General features: G+C 43.7%; 1 protein-coding gene across 1 annotated transcript; it reads right to left on the minus strand.

The window, feature by feature from the left end:
* Window positions 1-242: 242 nt before the first annotated feature.
* Window positions 243-5,866, minus strand: LOC125542693 (dnaJ protein ERDJ7). The gene is made up of 11 exons (XM_048705832.1): window positions 5,849-5,866; window positions 4,998-5,251; window positions 4,862-4,924; window positions 4,697-4,763; window positions 3,810-3,869; window positions 2,697-2,747; window positions 2,526-2,606; window positions 2,162-2,274; window positions 1,675-1,792; window positions 1,398-1,524; window positions 243-644 (listed from the first exon to the last, which is right to left on the minus strand). Exons 1-11 carry the CDS (start codon window positions 5,864-5,866, stop codon window positions 538-540), a joined length of 1,059 nt encoding a protein of 352 aa, XP_048561789.1. The 3' UTR covers window positions 243-537.
* Between the last annotated feature and the right edge of the window lie 10,309 nt (window positions 5,867-16,175).

Consider the following 16,175-nt stretch of genomic DNA (forward strand, 5'->3'; position numbering starts at 1 on the left):
AAAAGAGGTTCCAGATTTATTTGCAAAAGCAGCAAGGACACAACTCTGATTCAGTTGTGGAGGTGAAACAAAAACAGATTTTTGATTTGCAAATGGGGGTGATGATGATACATTCTACAGCACCAAAAGGAGATTCATTTTTTGTCAGGGTCGGTAGGGCAGAATATGCCAATCTTGCCACCCCAAGAACCAATCTCGGCAAAATCATAGCAACAGTGAACATGATAACCAAACCAAGGAGAAGACGAGAAAGGAGACATGTAAATAGCATCCAAGTAGATGTATCTATAGAATCCAAATAGACATAAGAAATGTTATCATTACTACATAACTCCTCCACGGTGTACGATATGGTAAAAGAATCCCCTGTATCTTATGTTCTTCAGTATGAATGTCCCATGTTTATGGGTCGACGAACCCAGGCCTGACTCATGTATGCCTTCCCTTTCCACTCGGGTATTTAGTTGTCCTCCTACATGACATGCTGTTAAACAGCCTCATCTCGTAATCTTCAGTCAAAATTGGGCTGTCAACAGGCTATCTTCTACGCTGCTTCGATCCTCTTCTCGCCTCCGCTATGTGCCTCTCCATGTTGGCCTTCTCCCAGAGGCGCTTCATCACGAGATCCTCCTTCGTAAACTCATCTGGAACACACAAATATATGATCATCTGTCAGCGCTAATGGATTCAGACTCGAAGTTTAACGGTGCACTCGCTCAGTGACACAGCAAATAACTTGTGACGACGAAAATAACATCGGTAGCTACGCATTACTGTATGGTTCAACCAGCAATTCCTCAGTTCAACCAGTGTGACATTGGCAGTACTTTACTGGTACAACTACAACTACACTGCCAGACTACAATGAACAGATGGACAGTCCTTCAAGCATCTGCGTCCCTGTTGAACATCGAACTGGGCATGTACTGCAGCTCTTATACATGTCTGACAGGCACATTACATGTACATACTCATGCCCAATCTCCATGTTCATACAGGTGTCACCTTGTCCTCTTGTGCCATTGGGCATCATGGTTGTAACCAGCCTACTCATGGTTCTAAATAACCTTGTGTTTCTATCAATGCATCAAGGTTCAAAGCTTTTGTTTTGTCTAGAAAAAAAAAGGTGCACTTCTTTTGAAAATTCAACTTTTTTTTACCATTTGATGTACATCTTACTTGGCATAGTTAGTGTCATAGCAGTAACTTAAAACAAATATCCAGTACAATATATTATAGCTCATATCTGAAAATTGGAAGGAATCTGGTATAAAATCGCAATGTTGATTTGAAAGGAAAAGGCACAATATTTCACAATCCCAAGAGAGCTGACCAAGAAGTAATATGGTATGACAAAATACTATGGTCAAACACATCAACAAATGAGTGGTAATTACCGATATTTTGCCATGTGTTAGCAGGCATCCTAAGGGATGTCCGAGTCAAATAGCAAGCATCCTCCCATGCATATGGTGATTTCTTTACCCGGTATCTCCAAAACCAACAAACTTGCCAAATAAGCAGCTGCCAAACAAAACAAAAAAGTATACAATTAACTTCAGCATGCGTTCAGTAAATTTTCAAACCCGTGCAGCTATTTACAAAGAGTTGAAACCTTAGGTGTGCCATTTGCAATTTACTCTGTTCAAGACAGTCTACCAGAGATGAACTGACCTTGCCAATCAAGTAAGGCAGAAGTATCAATTGGACACCACAGAGATTCCACACAGAAGGTTTCTGAACTCCCTGAATTTGCAAGTCGACTTCATTTCTAAGCTCATCTTCAACCTTTCTGCATGAGCAAGAACACTATTATGGTCAGTCATAGTAAGCCTAGCCAACACAAGTGACATGCGGCAAAATGGTCAATAAGGAAATTGTATCATTAATAGTATTAAAAAAAGGAAAGCCTACTTGTAACGGAATGTATCTTTCTAACGATGTAGTTTCTGAAAGGATAAACAACCTAAAGAGGCAACAGAACCTATCAAGGTTGCTCAAACATTTCCAACAGAATGTACACAATACACTGGTCCCTAAACTTTAAGATCAAATTTGAATGTAAACTACAGATGGAACCGGGCAGTGCAAACCAAAGCAGCCTTCAAATTCTAAGATGGAAATTTCAGCCCAAAATTTAAACTTATCAGATGTCACTTACTTATCCATCTGCTTGTTACCCTTCTTTTTGCTTGAAATTCCTCCTGTTCGCTCAAACTCAAGTGCTTTCAACCTATTTCTGTAGGCAGGAGTTTGCTTCACACTTTCGATGGCCTGCAACAAATGCAGCACACTTTCAATGTGTGTTGTTGTTAACAAAAATGTAAGATATATTGTTATGCTAAAACATGTAGTCGTCTTTGTATCACATAAATGCAGAAAATAATACATAATCTTATGTTTATGCTGACATTCAATGACATAACAAAATGTTTATGTTGATCATTTGGTTCATAAACAGCCAGTCAGAACAGCAGACTAAAATCCCACAACCTTGCTTTTGCCTTTCTGTTCCATATACATACCTGACTGTACGATGTCAACTGGTTTATGTATTGGAATGCTGACACAATTAAAAGAAGGCCAATCAACACAGAGCGAGTGTCCTATCACAAACAGGAGGAGAGTTAGCTGCTGTGGTACATGAATGATGCAGAGCATTGCTATTAGACATATCATAGAGAGAGAAAGCTAACCGTTTTATATCCGTAGTAAGCCCTATAGTATTGAGCAGTGTTGTAGAAGAACTGAAATGAGGTCAACAAATAGCACCCGCAGACGGAATCAGTATTTAACAGTGCTCAGTTGAAAGGAAGAGCAGACCAGGCGGCCAAAATAATGTCATTAACTTATCAGTACTGTCTAATATGGAAAACTTGTCCGGTTCTATCAAACGAGCTACTACGAATAGCCATGGTGTGGGTATCTGACGGAAAATATTTGTATAAATGCATTATTTTCAATGTTAGCCTATTATTAGTATCATGCTCACATGTGCAACTTTTGTTTCATGTGCGTTGTCTTTTTCCCATCTCAACTCTGCATAACCAAACAAGTGGACTTTCTCACAGTAAACAAGAAGGCAGAAGGTAAATTTTGCAGCCACGCAACGCACCAATAAGAATATGTAGTACCAGCTGTAATAATTATGTAGAGTACAAGATGATACAAATTGAGATAAAGCAGAGCAGGTATAGTTGGAATGATTGAGGAGCATAGCTAGCCGATTTTGAATTGGCTATATTGTAGTTATGAGGATCAGTGGCGGAGCCAGGATTCGAGTATAGGGGGGGCCGAGTACATATATTGATCTAATCTCGTTGGCAATTACTCGTCGCTGCTACTAAATTTGTCGATCGTTGGGGGGCGCAGGCCCCTGCTCGTCCCCCCCCTGGCTCCGCCCCTGATGAGGATGATGAGTTCATAAGAATGTATGTCAAGCTGTGCAATGGCTAGTGATTAGTACCTATCTGACAGGTCCTATGTTTTTAAGGCGACGCCTTACCGCCTTAGGGAGGGGGAGGGGGGGCGCTTTGGACGCCTAGGCGCCCAAAGCGGTCGATTTTCCAAAGCGGAGGGGGAGCGCTTCGACGCCTAGGCGTCGCCTTAGGAACGCTTTAAAAACATAGGTACGGAGGGAGTAGTAATTTTGTCCTTAGCATCCCAAGTGTACAGATAGATTATAAATACCAAATGACTAATGGCTATGAAGCCAAATCTAACAAAAAGTAACCAGACATTTAAAAAAATAAGTAGATAAACAGAAGCAACTTGGCATGCTGAAGCCAGACAAGGGAATGAAGGTTTACCTCCTCTGGATGTGCAACAGCATAGTCATACTTCTCCCTAGTTTCTTCATCTTTTAGTATCTGATACATAAAAATGTAGACACACTCAAGAACCAAACAGAAACTGGAAGTGCCATATTAGGAAAATAGCTGTCATGTTCAACAGGGCAGACGTAAACAGCAGTCAACACAACATCAATGTGCTCGGTAAATGGAACTCTTCATAAGTTTCATAGCCCAAATGATGAAATAGCTCAACCTCAGCATGCAACACCAACAATAATTCAGTGCACTGCACACTGCAAATTCCATATGGGAACTGCAAACTTCAGAGTGGAACTACCCATCAGAGGGCACAGTTGAATAAGAAAAATGTTCACAGCAAAATTTCAGTGGGCTCCAAGACTCCAACTACATGCTTGATAGCCTAAACTAGTGCACACGACCGCATCGTCGCATGCCAGGTAGCCCTTAGAGCAGCTGGCTTCACAGCGGTAACTGTGTCAAACTTTCTCCTTTAGATTAGAAGAGGTGGCAGCAAGGGGGAAAAGTGCTAGGCATTAATAGTGTGTTTTGCCACTGCCTAGTGACTATCTCGCCTAAGCGCACGCCAAGCACGATTAAGCGCTAGGCGTGTTATGTTGTCGCCTGGCGCCTTGGCACGCTTAAGCGCACACATAGGTGCTGTATTTTGGTTTCACTCTGGTAGCCGCTGCACTGAATTGTGCAACAATAATTAGTGAATTCTGTAAATATACCGGCGACGGCGCTAAAAGGTCGTGCGCACGCGGCAACTAATACATGGAATTGGGCCAGCAGATCTTGGGCAACATAAACAGTTCGGTCATTAGAAGCAGGAGATGCAGAGCTGTAAAGAAAGACAAGAAGGTGCAGGAGATGCCAGATACCTCGTAGGCATTGGCGACCTTGACGAAGAGCGCGCGCGACTCCGGGTCGGGGTTCTTGTCCGGGTGGCTGCACAGCACAACGAATCCCCAAGAAATGGGTCAGGGATCTTGCCCGGGCGCAAGAACGGAGGCGGGCAGGAAGGGACGGGGGGACAAAAAGCTCACTGTTTGAGGGAAAGCTTGTAGTAGGCCTTCTTGATCTCCGACGCGTTGGCATCCTGCTTCACCCTGCGCACGCGAGCACCCATCAGACGGCGGGCAAGCCGAGGAAGGGGATGGGTAAGAGGCGACGGGGGGTTACCCGAGGAGGTCGTAGCAGTCGTCCTCGTCGCAGTAGATGGCGTCGGCGGCCGGGACGAGGAGGGCGACGGCGACGAGGAGGAGGAGGACGGGGAGGGGGGCGGCGGCGGCCATGGACGGCGGCGGATCTGCCTCGCCGTCGGAGGGGGAGTGGCGAGATCTATCGGCTGGGTCAGACCTGTCCTCGGGACGGGAGAGGGGCCGGCCGGGTGAAGGAAGCTCATGGGAAAAACATTCCTCTTCCAGTTTTTTTCTCTTTATTTTTTGCTTTAGCTAATTCTATCTTGAAATTGTTCCAAACAAATATGTTTTGAAAACACATATTTGCCGAATTTTAGGCGCTGGTACAAAATTGGCTCCGTTACGAATTTCAGACACCGGTCAAAATTCGGCTTCTTTTACAAAAATGTTTGGCATTGGCATTATTTAGTCAGTGTCATGTCGGCATGGTGTGCCAAAGTTTTTGAAATGGGGAATCGTAATGCGAACTGAGCGTAAATCGGATGGTTAGGTTCCTTGCGGAACCATCGGGGTTCAGGTTCTGTACTTGACATTGGCGCTCGTATTTTTCTGAATTTATTTCAGGTTTTTCTAGTGATGTTCGTTGAGTGAATTGCAAAAAGCATCGACATTGAAGGCTAGGGTTGCAGAAATCACAAGTCTATAGTTTTGTGCCCCAAAACACTAATTCCCAGGCTAATTTTTTACAGAAATCACAAGTCACTCGGTTCGGTCATTTTAAGTTGGATTATGACAGGTGGGACCCGCTTTTGTCGACGTGGCATAACTGTTCATCCGTTTGGCTCGGTAGACGCCGTCAGACGCCGTGCGCGGGCCGACTCGAGCCGGAACCCCTTTTGACCGGTCCATCTCCGCTAGCTCTTCTCCATCTCTTTCCCTTCCCCGCACCCTCTCTCCTCAGACATGACGACGGCGAGTGGCGGCGGCGACTGCGGTGGGCCTGCCGGTGGCGGAAACGACAGACCACCGGAGGCGGATCTCTGCAGCAGCTCAAACCCCGGCGCCCCTTCGGACAGCAGCCCCAACCCCAGCCCCAGGCACTCGCTCGAGTTCGCGTCGGCTAGATCTTGGGCCAGGGCCGTGAAGGCGGATCCGACGGAAAGCCACCGGTGGGGCTCGTCATTCGGTGGCGTCTAGTAAGTTAACCTCATTTGTACAGATTCTAGGGTTAGGGTTAGAATTAGGGTTAGGATTCGGCGGCTGGATCTTGGGTTGTATGTATGTGTGGTTATTTTGATTTGCAGTATTAAACCCTAGCTTGTGTCATATTAGAGCAGTGCCACTGTTATTTTGATTTTGGCTGCTGAAACACTCAATTTGATTTTGGGGGAGGGGCAGGGGAGTAGCCCACTGGCATAGACTCATATATGTGTCATATTAATTTTATTTAGTTGATATATAGCAATGTGAACTGTTAATTAGAGCAGTGCCAATAGAGAACACATTAGAGTAGCTTATTTTGTTAATATGTAGTGTTAATTAGAGTACATTAGAGTATCTACATCTGTAGTTATGCATTGTTAATTAGAGCAGTGCCAATAAAGGGCAAATTAGAGTAGCTTCTTTTGTAGTTATGCATTGTTAATTAGAGCAGTGCCAATAGAAAATTAGAGTAGCTTCTTTTGTAGTTATGTATTGTTAATTAGAGCAGTGCCAATAAGAGCAAAGTATAGTAGCTTCTTTTGTAGTTATGCATTGTTAATTAGAGCAGTGCCAATAAGAGCAAAGTATAGTGTTTTTTGTTAATATGCAGTGTTAATTAAGGTTTATTACTGTGAACTTTTTTATAGTAATTATGCAATGTTAATTAGAATTGTTGTTTTATCTTGTTGTCTAGTTTGGATGATGTTGTTTGGGAAGTTAGAATGCACTTCCATGAAAGAGACAACTTGGAGAGATCCCTCTGCATTTCAGACATCACATATCACAATTTGGTAGCATTAATAGAGACAGAGGGATATGGGCTGAATGACTACATTTACTTTGTGAGGGAGCCTGGTGTGGGTATTGAAGGATTGGTAGAAATTTCTGATGATGACAAGGTGGATGAAATGCTTGACCATATTGCTAATAAGGATCAGACTGTAGTGAATTTGACAGTGATTAGGGCCACTGATCCAAGACCTGCATATTTGAATTCAGGCTATTTGTATGAGGAGCAGGTTCCTTTGAGTGAATTAGGAGGAAAACCTGTCTATGAAGTCAATCCTTCTGGAGTTCTATTCAGATCACCTAAGAAATCAAACAAACAGAGGCAGTCAGAGCCACTTCAGTTCTTTTCCACACAACAGGGCACAAACTTAGATATTGCTATGGAGCAAGATGAGCAGGAGACAATAATGGAGCTAAAGAGGAGAACCAAGATTGAGAACTTTAGGAAACATAAGGAGGCATCTGAGCATGTTTAAATGGTTAAGCAAAAACTACCAGTTCTTCTAACTGAAGATGACTCTGATCTGGATGCAGATGATGACTTTGTTAACAGGCTTAATGATTTGAGGAGGCAGAGAGAGGACCCACTCCTTCATTTTGAAGGAGACACTGATGTGGATGAAGTGTATGGGGAAGATGAGGAAGAGGAGCAAGTGGAGCCAGTGGAGGAGGATGGGCAGATGGAGCATGAGGAGGAGCAGGTGAGCAACAACATGAGCAACCAAAGAGGAAGGAAAAAAGAAAAGGGCCAACCAAGAGGTCGCATTCAAGCTTGGAGCAAAGATTTGAGGATGTGTGGGTACCATCATCAGATGATGAGATAGATGTAGGTGATTTGAAGCAGGAATATGATGATGGAGCTGAGAATGCACCTTTTATTCTGCCCAGTGGAAGGAAGAGTAGAGCATATATAAAGCACAACCAAGGAAGTGGTACAGTGAAGAAAGAGAGAACCCAGAGGAGCAGTTTTGTAGAAAGCTTTGTTTCCTTAATGTGTACCAATTTAGGAGAGCACTTCAGACGTTTCACATAAGTCAGAATAGGAACTACATATGACTTCCACAGAAACTGCAATGACAACATCATAGTTGTGTGCACTAATGTAAAATGTCATTTCTACATTGCAGCTTCTGTTGTTGCAAATGAAAGTTCTGTTTGCATAAGAAAGGCTAATTTTCTGCACACATGACCAGCAGTAGCAGAGAACACCAAGGTCACAGGAAAATGGGTGGCACACCAGTGTGAGGATATGCTGAGAATTGATATTGGCACACCAATCACCACAATAATGCAGAATTTGAAGAAGAAATATGGAGTAGAGATCTCAACCCATATGGCCTATAGGGCTAGGAAACAAGCATTGAAGGTTGTCCAAGGAGACCAGGGAGGTCAATACACTAGGATTAGAGATTATTTGCAGGCTGTTTTGGACACAAACCCAGGCCAAGGAGAAGAGCTGCACCTGCTCCTACTGCACCTACTGCTCCTCCCAGGAGGTCTCCCAGGAAGAATGCTACCCCAGTACCTACTGCTCCTCCAAGGAGGTCTCCCAGGAAGAAAACTACCCCAGTTGGTATATCTTCTACATCTGCTGTAGGCCATAGGGGAACATTTCATGCTCCAAGACAGACTAGAAGGAAGAGGACAGTTTCCTACAAGATGAAAGAGTACCTATATGCTTCTGGTAACTAGATGTTGCCTTTGTTGGCTGCTTGAATTTGATGCCCATGTTGGTTGTTGAATTTGATGCCTTTGTTGGCTGTTTGAACTAGATGCCTTTGTTGGCTATTCAAGTAGATGCCTTTGTTGGCTGTTGAACTAGATGCCTTTGTTGGTAGGTTTGAACCAGATGTTGAACTAGATGCCTTTGTTGGCAGGTTTGAACCAGATGTTGAACTAGATGCCTTTGTTGGCTGCTTTGAACCAGATGTTGAACTAGATGCCTTTGTTGACTGCTTTGAACCATATGTTGAACTTGTTGCCTTTTGATGGTTGTTGAACTTCATGCTGGATGTTGATTGTAGTTGCACCTAAATGAGTAATAGTTGATGCCTTTTGTTGCCTTTTGATGGTTGTTGAACTTGAATGCATGATGTTGGTGCTTGTTGAACTTGTTGCCTTTTGTGTTAGTTTGTTGATGCTTGTTGACTTGTTGCCTTTTGGGTCCCTTGATGTCGAAAAACCACCTAACTGAGTCTAGGGTGCCTCGACGTTGAAACAACCACCTAAATGAGTCTAGGGTGCCCCGACGTCGAAAAATCCACCTAAATGAGTCTAGGGTCCCTCGACGTCGAAAAATCCACCTAAATGAGTCTAGGGTGCCTCGATGTCAAAACAACCACCTAAATGAGTCTAGGGTGCCTCGACGTCGAAAAATCCACCTAAATGAGTCTAGGGTGCTGTAAGTGCATCTAGTGCCACCCCTAGTTGGTTTTGGAGTATTGACGACAAACCTAGTTGAGGGACTAATGTGTTTGTGAGAATTGCAGGAAAACACAGGTAGAAGTCCCTCATTGATTCGGTTTTACTACCAGAGATGACCCCTAAAACTGTACGAAGACATTGAAGACAATGGTGGTTTATGAAGATATTCATATTGAAGACAATGACAGGAGAAGACTCCCTATGAAGTTTTTGGAACTCGAAGACCTAGATCCTTCGTAGTTTTATTTCATTCATGTTGTGTCATAGGAACCACCGTACTGTTAAGTGGGGTCAAAGAGAACCAGTCAGAATGACTGAAGTGATGCCTAATTCAAATCCTATGTCTTCGAGCGAAGACTTTGAGAGAAAATCTTGTCCAGAGTCAGACAAGTCAGCTTTACTTGTAGCCCAAGTAAAGTTGTCATGTGAGTTCAAAATTCGACCGTTGGTACACGTGTCAGTTCCTTAGTGACCCAGGGTCATTTCGGACAGATCAGGTCGGGTTGCCAAGTGGCTATAAATAGTTCACCCCCCACAACCATAAACGGTTGGCTGCTCAGATTTCAGTGCACGGCTTTTGTCGTTTAAGAGCAACCCACCTCGAAGCCTTTGAAAGAAAAATTCCCAGTGAGGAGAAAAGCCCTAACCACCCAGAGCCAGAGCAAATTGGGCATCACTTAAGTCTTCGTGTCTGTGTGATCTGAAGACTTATTACACTTGAGGACTGTGCATCCTCCAGACGGTTAGGCGTCGCGTTCAGAGCATCCAAGAGAAATTGTGGATTGCCAGTGAACGAAGTCTGTGAAGGTTTGGGAGTCTACCTTGAAGACTTACCTGAGTGATTGGGCGAGGTCTGTGTGACCTTAGCTCAAGGAGAAAACGGTGAGGACTGGGTGTCTTGGACTAAGTGTCCTTGACTGGGTGTCCGGGACTGTGTGTCCTTTGGTTTAAATACCTAGCCGCTCCAACCAGACGTACAGTTGTCACAGCAACTGGAACTGGTCAAACAAATCATTGTCTTCAACGCATCGCTGGTTTCATCTTCACTTCCTCTCACTTACAGTTATTCATTGTGAAGCCATTGCATGCTTGCTTTATCTTTTGTCTTCACAACATGAATGTATGATCTGTTTGGCTTCATAACTTCTTCCTACCTGATCCTTATTACACTGAAGCTTTTGTCACTGCGCTTTCACTTTATTGAATACTTGACCATGGCTTGCCTAGTGTAATCTAACTTCCGCTGTATAGTAATAGGCATAATCTTCACTGTTTGTCTTCATAACTCTCACGTTTTGAAGACTTTCGTAAAAATCGCCTATTCACCCCCCCTCTAGTCGATATAACGCACTTTCAGATTGGTATCAGAGCAAGGTGCTCCCTTGTTCTGTGTGATTCGGTTTAACCACCTGGAGTTTTAGCTATGTCGACTGCAGGGATAATCAAAGTCTCCGCTGCTGCCCCGTCTTCGATGGAACTGAATATCCCTACTGGAAGAATAAGATGCGCATGCATCTTGAAGCCATTGACGTCGACCTATGGTATGTCGTCGAGAACGGCGTTCCCAAGGCTGGAGAAGGTGTCACTGCTGCTGATGTCAAGAAGTTCGCTCAACTGGACTCTACTGCCAAGAATATCATCTGTGGTCATCTGACCAAAGGACAGTATGGCCGTGTGAGTGCTTTGAAGACATCCAAGCTAGTCTGGGACTGGCTCTCCAAAGGTCAATGAAGGCATCTCAACCCAGAGAGATCAAAGAATCAGTGTTCTTCGCAACCTCTTCAACCGCTTCAAGCGAAATGACAATGAGAATGTCCAGCACACATTTGACCGGCTCACTGACATCACAAATGAGCTTCAAGCCCTCGGCGCCACTGAGATCACCAAACATGAAATCGTCAAGACGCTGCTGAGATCACTTGATAGTTCGTTTGACATCCTGGCCCTGATGATTCAAGAACGTCCTGATTTCAAGACACTCGATCCGTCTGACATACTTGAGAGGCTCAACACACATGAGTTTCAGCTTTCTGAGAAAAGAGATATCTACGGTCCAAACTATGGGCGAACTCGTGCCTTGAAGGCAAAAGCTGTCTCCTCATCTGAAGAAGAATCTGACTGCAGTTCTGATGATCCTGAAGACATTGGAAGAGAACTTGCAATGCTAGTGAAGAAGTTCCAAAAATTCACTAAGAAGAAAGGCTTCAGGAAATCTTCACGATCAAGCTCAAGGAATGATGAAGCTTCTGCTCATGACTACAAGAAGAAAACATGTCACAAGTGCAAGAAAACTGGACACTTCATCTCTGAGTGTCCACAGTGGGACAATGAGAACAGAAGGAAGAAGAAGAGCAAGGAATATGATTCTGACGACAAGAAGAAGAAGAAATACTCAAAGTCTTCTTCCAAAAACTTCATCAAAGTCTTCATCACACAAGAAGAGCTCATCTGGCAAGGCACGTGCGTTTGTTGGAAGGAGATGGATTCAGAGGAGGAGTCCGCTCTGAGGAGGCAGAGGTGGAGTCTGAGGAGGAGTCTGATTCTGGCATTGCGAGTCTGGCTACAGCATACGTCGCCAAGTCCATCTTCAACACTGAAGACAATGACCATCACCGACACCGACGCAAATGACAAGAACGACTCCACTCCTACCTACTGCTTCATGGCACGCGGTGCCAAGGTAAACACACGCACAACTCGCTATGAAACATCTAGTGACGATGACTCTGAATGTGATTCAAAACCTAGCTACAAAACACTTGCTAAAATTGCAACTGAACAACAGAAAGCTATGGAACATATTCAAAAACTGTTAGACAGAAGCGATGATCTGTTGGGTGCTGAAATGACTCGATCTGAATCCTTAATTGAAGACATAAAAAACCTTCACGTTAAGTATCAGGAACTTGAAGATCGTCATGATACTCTCTCAACAACTCATGAAAAGCTTTCCTATGATTATCTTCAAAGGAAGCAAGAACTTGAGAAATTGAGAGCGGCTCATGAAGATCTTCAAAAGGAAAACGAGTCACTTCGCGCGAACAGATCAGTCCCGCTCAGGAAGGATTTGAACCACCATGTCTTAAATGCATTGAGCGTGATAATGCTACTTCTGTTGCTGAATGTTCCACTGCTACTACTGTTTGCAATATCTTCAACTGTTGATGTGGTAACTAACCCCTCTGCTGAGGATACCACTGCTATTGCTGATGAGAATGCTAGGTTGAAGACATTGCTTGAAACAGGGATGTACAAAAGTCTTCAAGGGCATCAGACATTATGTGATGTCCTCAAAAAGCAGATCCTGAATCGTAACCCTAGGAAAGAGGGTGTTGGATTTATGAGGAAAATCAATGCAGATGGCTCTTACTGGAAACCTGAGCAGTACCCCAAAACTACATGGGTTGCTGCAAAGGAACTTTCAGCAGATCCATCCAATTTATCTGGCTTCACTTGTGCTAACCCTATTATCATTGATGAATCCTTTGATGCAAACTATAAACTGTTTAAGAATCAGAATGGTGAAGTGTTTGCCAGGTACATTGGTACTAACTGCAGGAATGGACCGCCTATGAAGAAAGATCTGGGTTCCGAAAATGTCTGGAAAATCTTCCTGTGAATGTCTTCATGACACCTCACTTGAAGAAGACAACCTCAGACCAAAGGCTTCATACGGTCCAAAGGCTTCATATGAACAGAGGACTCACCTGAGTCGCACTAACGCTAATGTTTTGCAGGGAAACCATACTCAGGCATACGAATATGAGAGCGGTTCTTCGAACCGTCATGTTCATATGACCAAAAATTATTCTGCTTATTCTTATGAGTATTATTGTCCACCTGCTAGACTGTTTGCTAAGGCTCAAAGCCAAAATTCTCAGATGCTGCACTTAGACTTATTGCTTCTAAGCCACCCTTGAAGATGTGGGTGGTTAAGAAAGCTTAACTCTCTTTTGCAGGGAAAGGTCTCCAGCAGAAAAACAAAATCTTCTGATGCTATTGCTGGGGACCTTAAAAATCTTGTAGGGCGCAAGATAAAATGCCCGAAATGGCATCATTATGTACTTCGTTCCTGAATCGCATGCTACTCTCCCTATTAGTCCTAATCTGGATTTAAGTTTTCATAATCCCACTGGTTCGTCAAATGTTTATGCTTCACAATTCTCTTCGTGAAGCCTATCCCCCTAACTGCACTGTAGGGTACGACACCAGCGACTTCAAAGTCTTCAGAATGGATTATTGACAGTGGGTGTACAATCACATGACTGGCAAAGAAGTCTTCTTATGGACTCAACCTTACGTCCATCCGACAAGAGCCACATCACATTTGCTGACACTGGTAAAAGTAAGGTATTGGGTCTAGGTAGAGTTGCAATCTCAAAGGATCAACACATGGATAAAGTCATGCTTGTTGAATCCCTTGGCTTCAACTTAATGTCTGTCTCAATGCTTTGCGATTTGAACATGGTCGTAATATTTGGAAAATATCGTTGCCTGGTACTAATGGATAATTCTGACCAAGTCTCTAGTGTTTGAAGGGTATCGGAAAGGGTGATTTGTATGTGGTAGATTTCTCAGTAGGACCACAACTTGCAGTATGTCTTCTTGCAAAAGCTTCAGAATGCTGGCTTTGGCATCGAAGGCTTGGGCATGCTGGCATGAGGAACCTCCACACCCTTGCGAAGAAAAAGCACGTCATAGGCATCGAAGGCGTCAAGTTCAAGAAAGATCACTTATGCGGTGCCTGTGAAGCAGGGAAGATGACAAGGGCAAAACATCCTTCGAAGACAATCATGACCACTACTCAACCCTTCGAATTGCTTCACATGGGTCTTTTCGGTCCCACTCACTACTCAACTTTTACTACTTCTGCATGTCTCTATGGCTTCGTAATTGTTGATGATTATTCTAGATATACTTGGGTGCACATAATCCTTTACAAGACTGAAGTGCAGGATGTCTTCAGACGCTTCTCAAATCGAGCTATGAACAATTTTGGCGCCAAGATAAAGCACATCAGAAGTGACAATGGCACTGAATTCAAGAACACTGGCCTTGATACATATCTGGATACCTTGGGCATCACACATGAATTCTCAGCTCCATACACGCCTCAGCAGAATGGCGTCGTCGAACGCAAGAACAGAACACTCATTGAGATGGCCAGAACAATGCTAGATGAATACAAGACTCCAAGAAAATTCTGGACTGAAGCCATTGATACTGCATGCTATATAATCAATCGTGTTTATCTTCACAAGCTTCTGAACAAGACATCCTATGAACTCCTAACTGGCAAGAAGCCAAATGTCAGTTATTTCAGAGTATTTGGCGCAAAATGCTGGATCAAGGACCCACACCACACCTCAAAGTTTGCACCAAAAGCACATGAAGGCTTCATGCTTGGATATGGAAAGGATTCGCACTCCTACAGAGTCTTCAATCTCTTCCACTACAAAGTGGTTGAAACAGTGGATGTGCGATTTGATGAAACCAATGGATCACAAAGAGAGCAATTGCCAAATGTGCTAGATGAAGTTCCAGCAAATGAATCAATCAAGCTTATGGGAACTGGAGAAATTGTACCTTCTGAAGCTCAACCTGAAGAAGAACTTATCATCTCAGCACCTGATCCACATGAAGACAATGCTCAGCCTGAAGATATACCTTTAAATGACCACATAGATCAGCAAGAGCAAAGTCTTCGCCCCACACACCCTCGTGTTGCAAATGAAGTACAAATTGACAAAATACTGGACAGCATCAATGCACCTGGTCCACTCACTCGTTCAAGGGCAACTCAGCTAACAAACTTCTGTGGGCATTTCGCATTCGTCTCAATATCAGAACCCAAGAAAGTTGAAGAAGCTTTCATGGAACCTGAATGGATTCAAGCTATGCAAGAAGAGCTTCAACAGTTTGAGCTGAATAATGTATGGGAACTGGTTAAGCGTCCTGATCCACGGAAGCACAACATAATAGGCACCAAATGGATATACCGCAACAAGCAAGATGAGCATGGTCAAGTTGTCAGAAACAAAGCTCGTCTAGTTGCTCAAGGATATACTCAAGTGGAGGGCATTGACTTTGATGAAACATTTGCTCCTGTGGCTAGGCTTGAAGCCATACGCATACTGCTGGCCTATGCAAATCATCATAACATACTTCTCTATCAGATGGATGTGAAAAGTGCCTTTCTCAATGGCAAGATTGAAGAAGAAGTGTATGTTGCACAACCACCTGGCTTTGAAAATCCAAAACATCCTGATATGGTATACAAGCTCAACAAGGCACTGTATGGCCTCAAACAAGCCCCTAGGGCCTGGTATGATACACTCAAGTACTTTTTGAAAAGCAAAGGCTTCATACCTGGTTCCCTGGATCCCACTCTTTTCACGAAGACATATGATGGTGAACTGTTTGTGTGCCAAATATATGTGGATGACATTATCTTCGGCTGCACCAATCAGAAGTATAGTGAAGAATTTGGATACATGATGCAAGAGCAATATCAGATGTCCATGATGGGGGAGCTGAAGTTCTTTCTCGGTCTTCAAATACGGCAACAACGCAACGGCATCTTCATATCACAAGAGAAATATCTTAAAGAATGCCTAAAGAAGTTCGGTATGCAAGACTGCAAAGGCTTCACAACACCAATGCCAGCCAAGCATCATCTGGGTCCCGACGACAACGGTAAAGAGTTCGATCAAAAGGTATACCGCTCCATGATTGGGTCTTTGCTTTATTTATGTGCATCTAGGCCAGATATCATGCTTAGTGTTTGCATGTGTGCTCGATT

The sequence above is a fragment of the Triticum urartu genome, chromosome 3 (assembly GCF_003073215.2).
Source record: "Triticum urartu cultivar G1812 chromosome 3, Tu2.1, whole genome shotgun sequence".
Taxonomy (NCBI): Eukaryota; Viridiplantae; Streptophyta; class Magnoliopsida; order Poales; family Poaceae; genus Triticum; species Triticum urartu.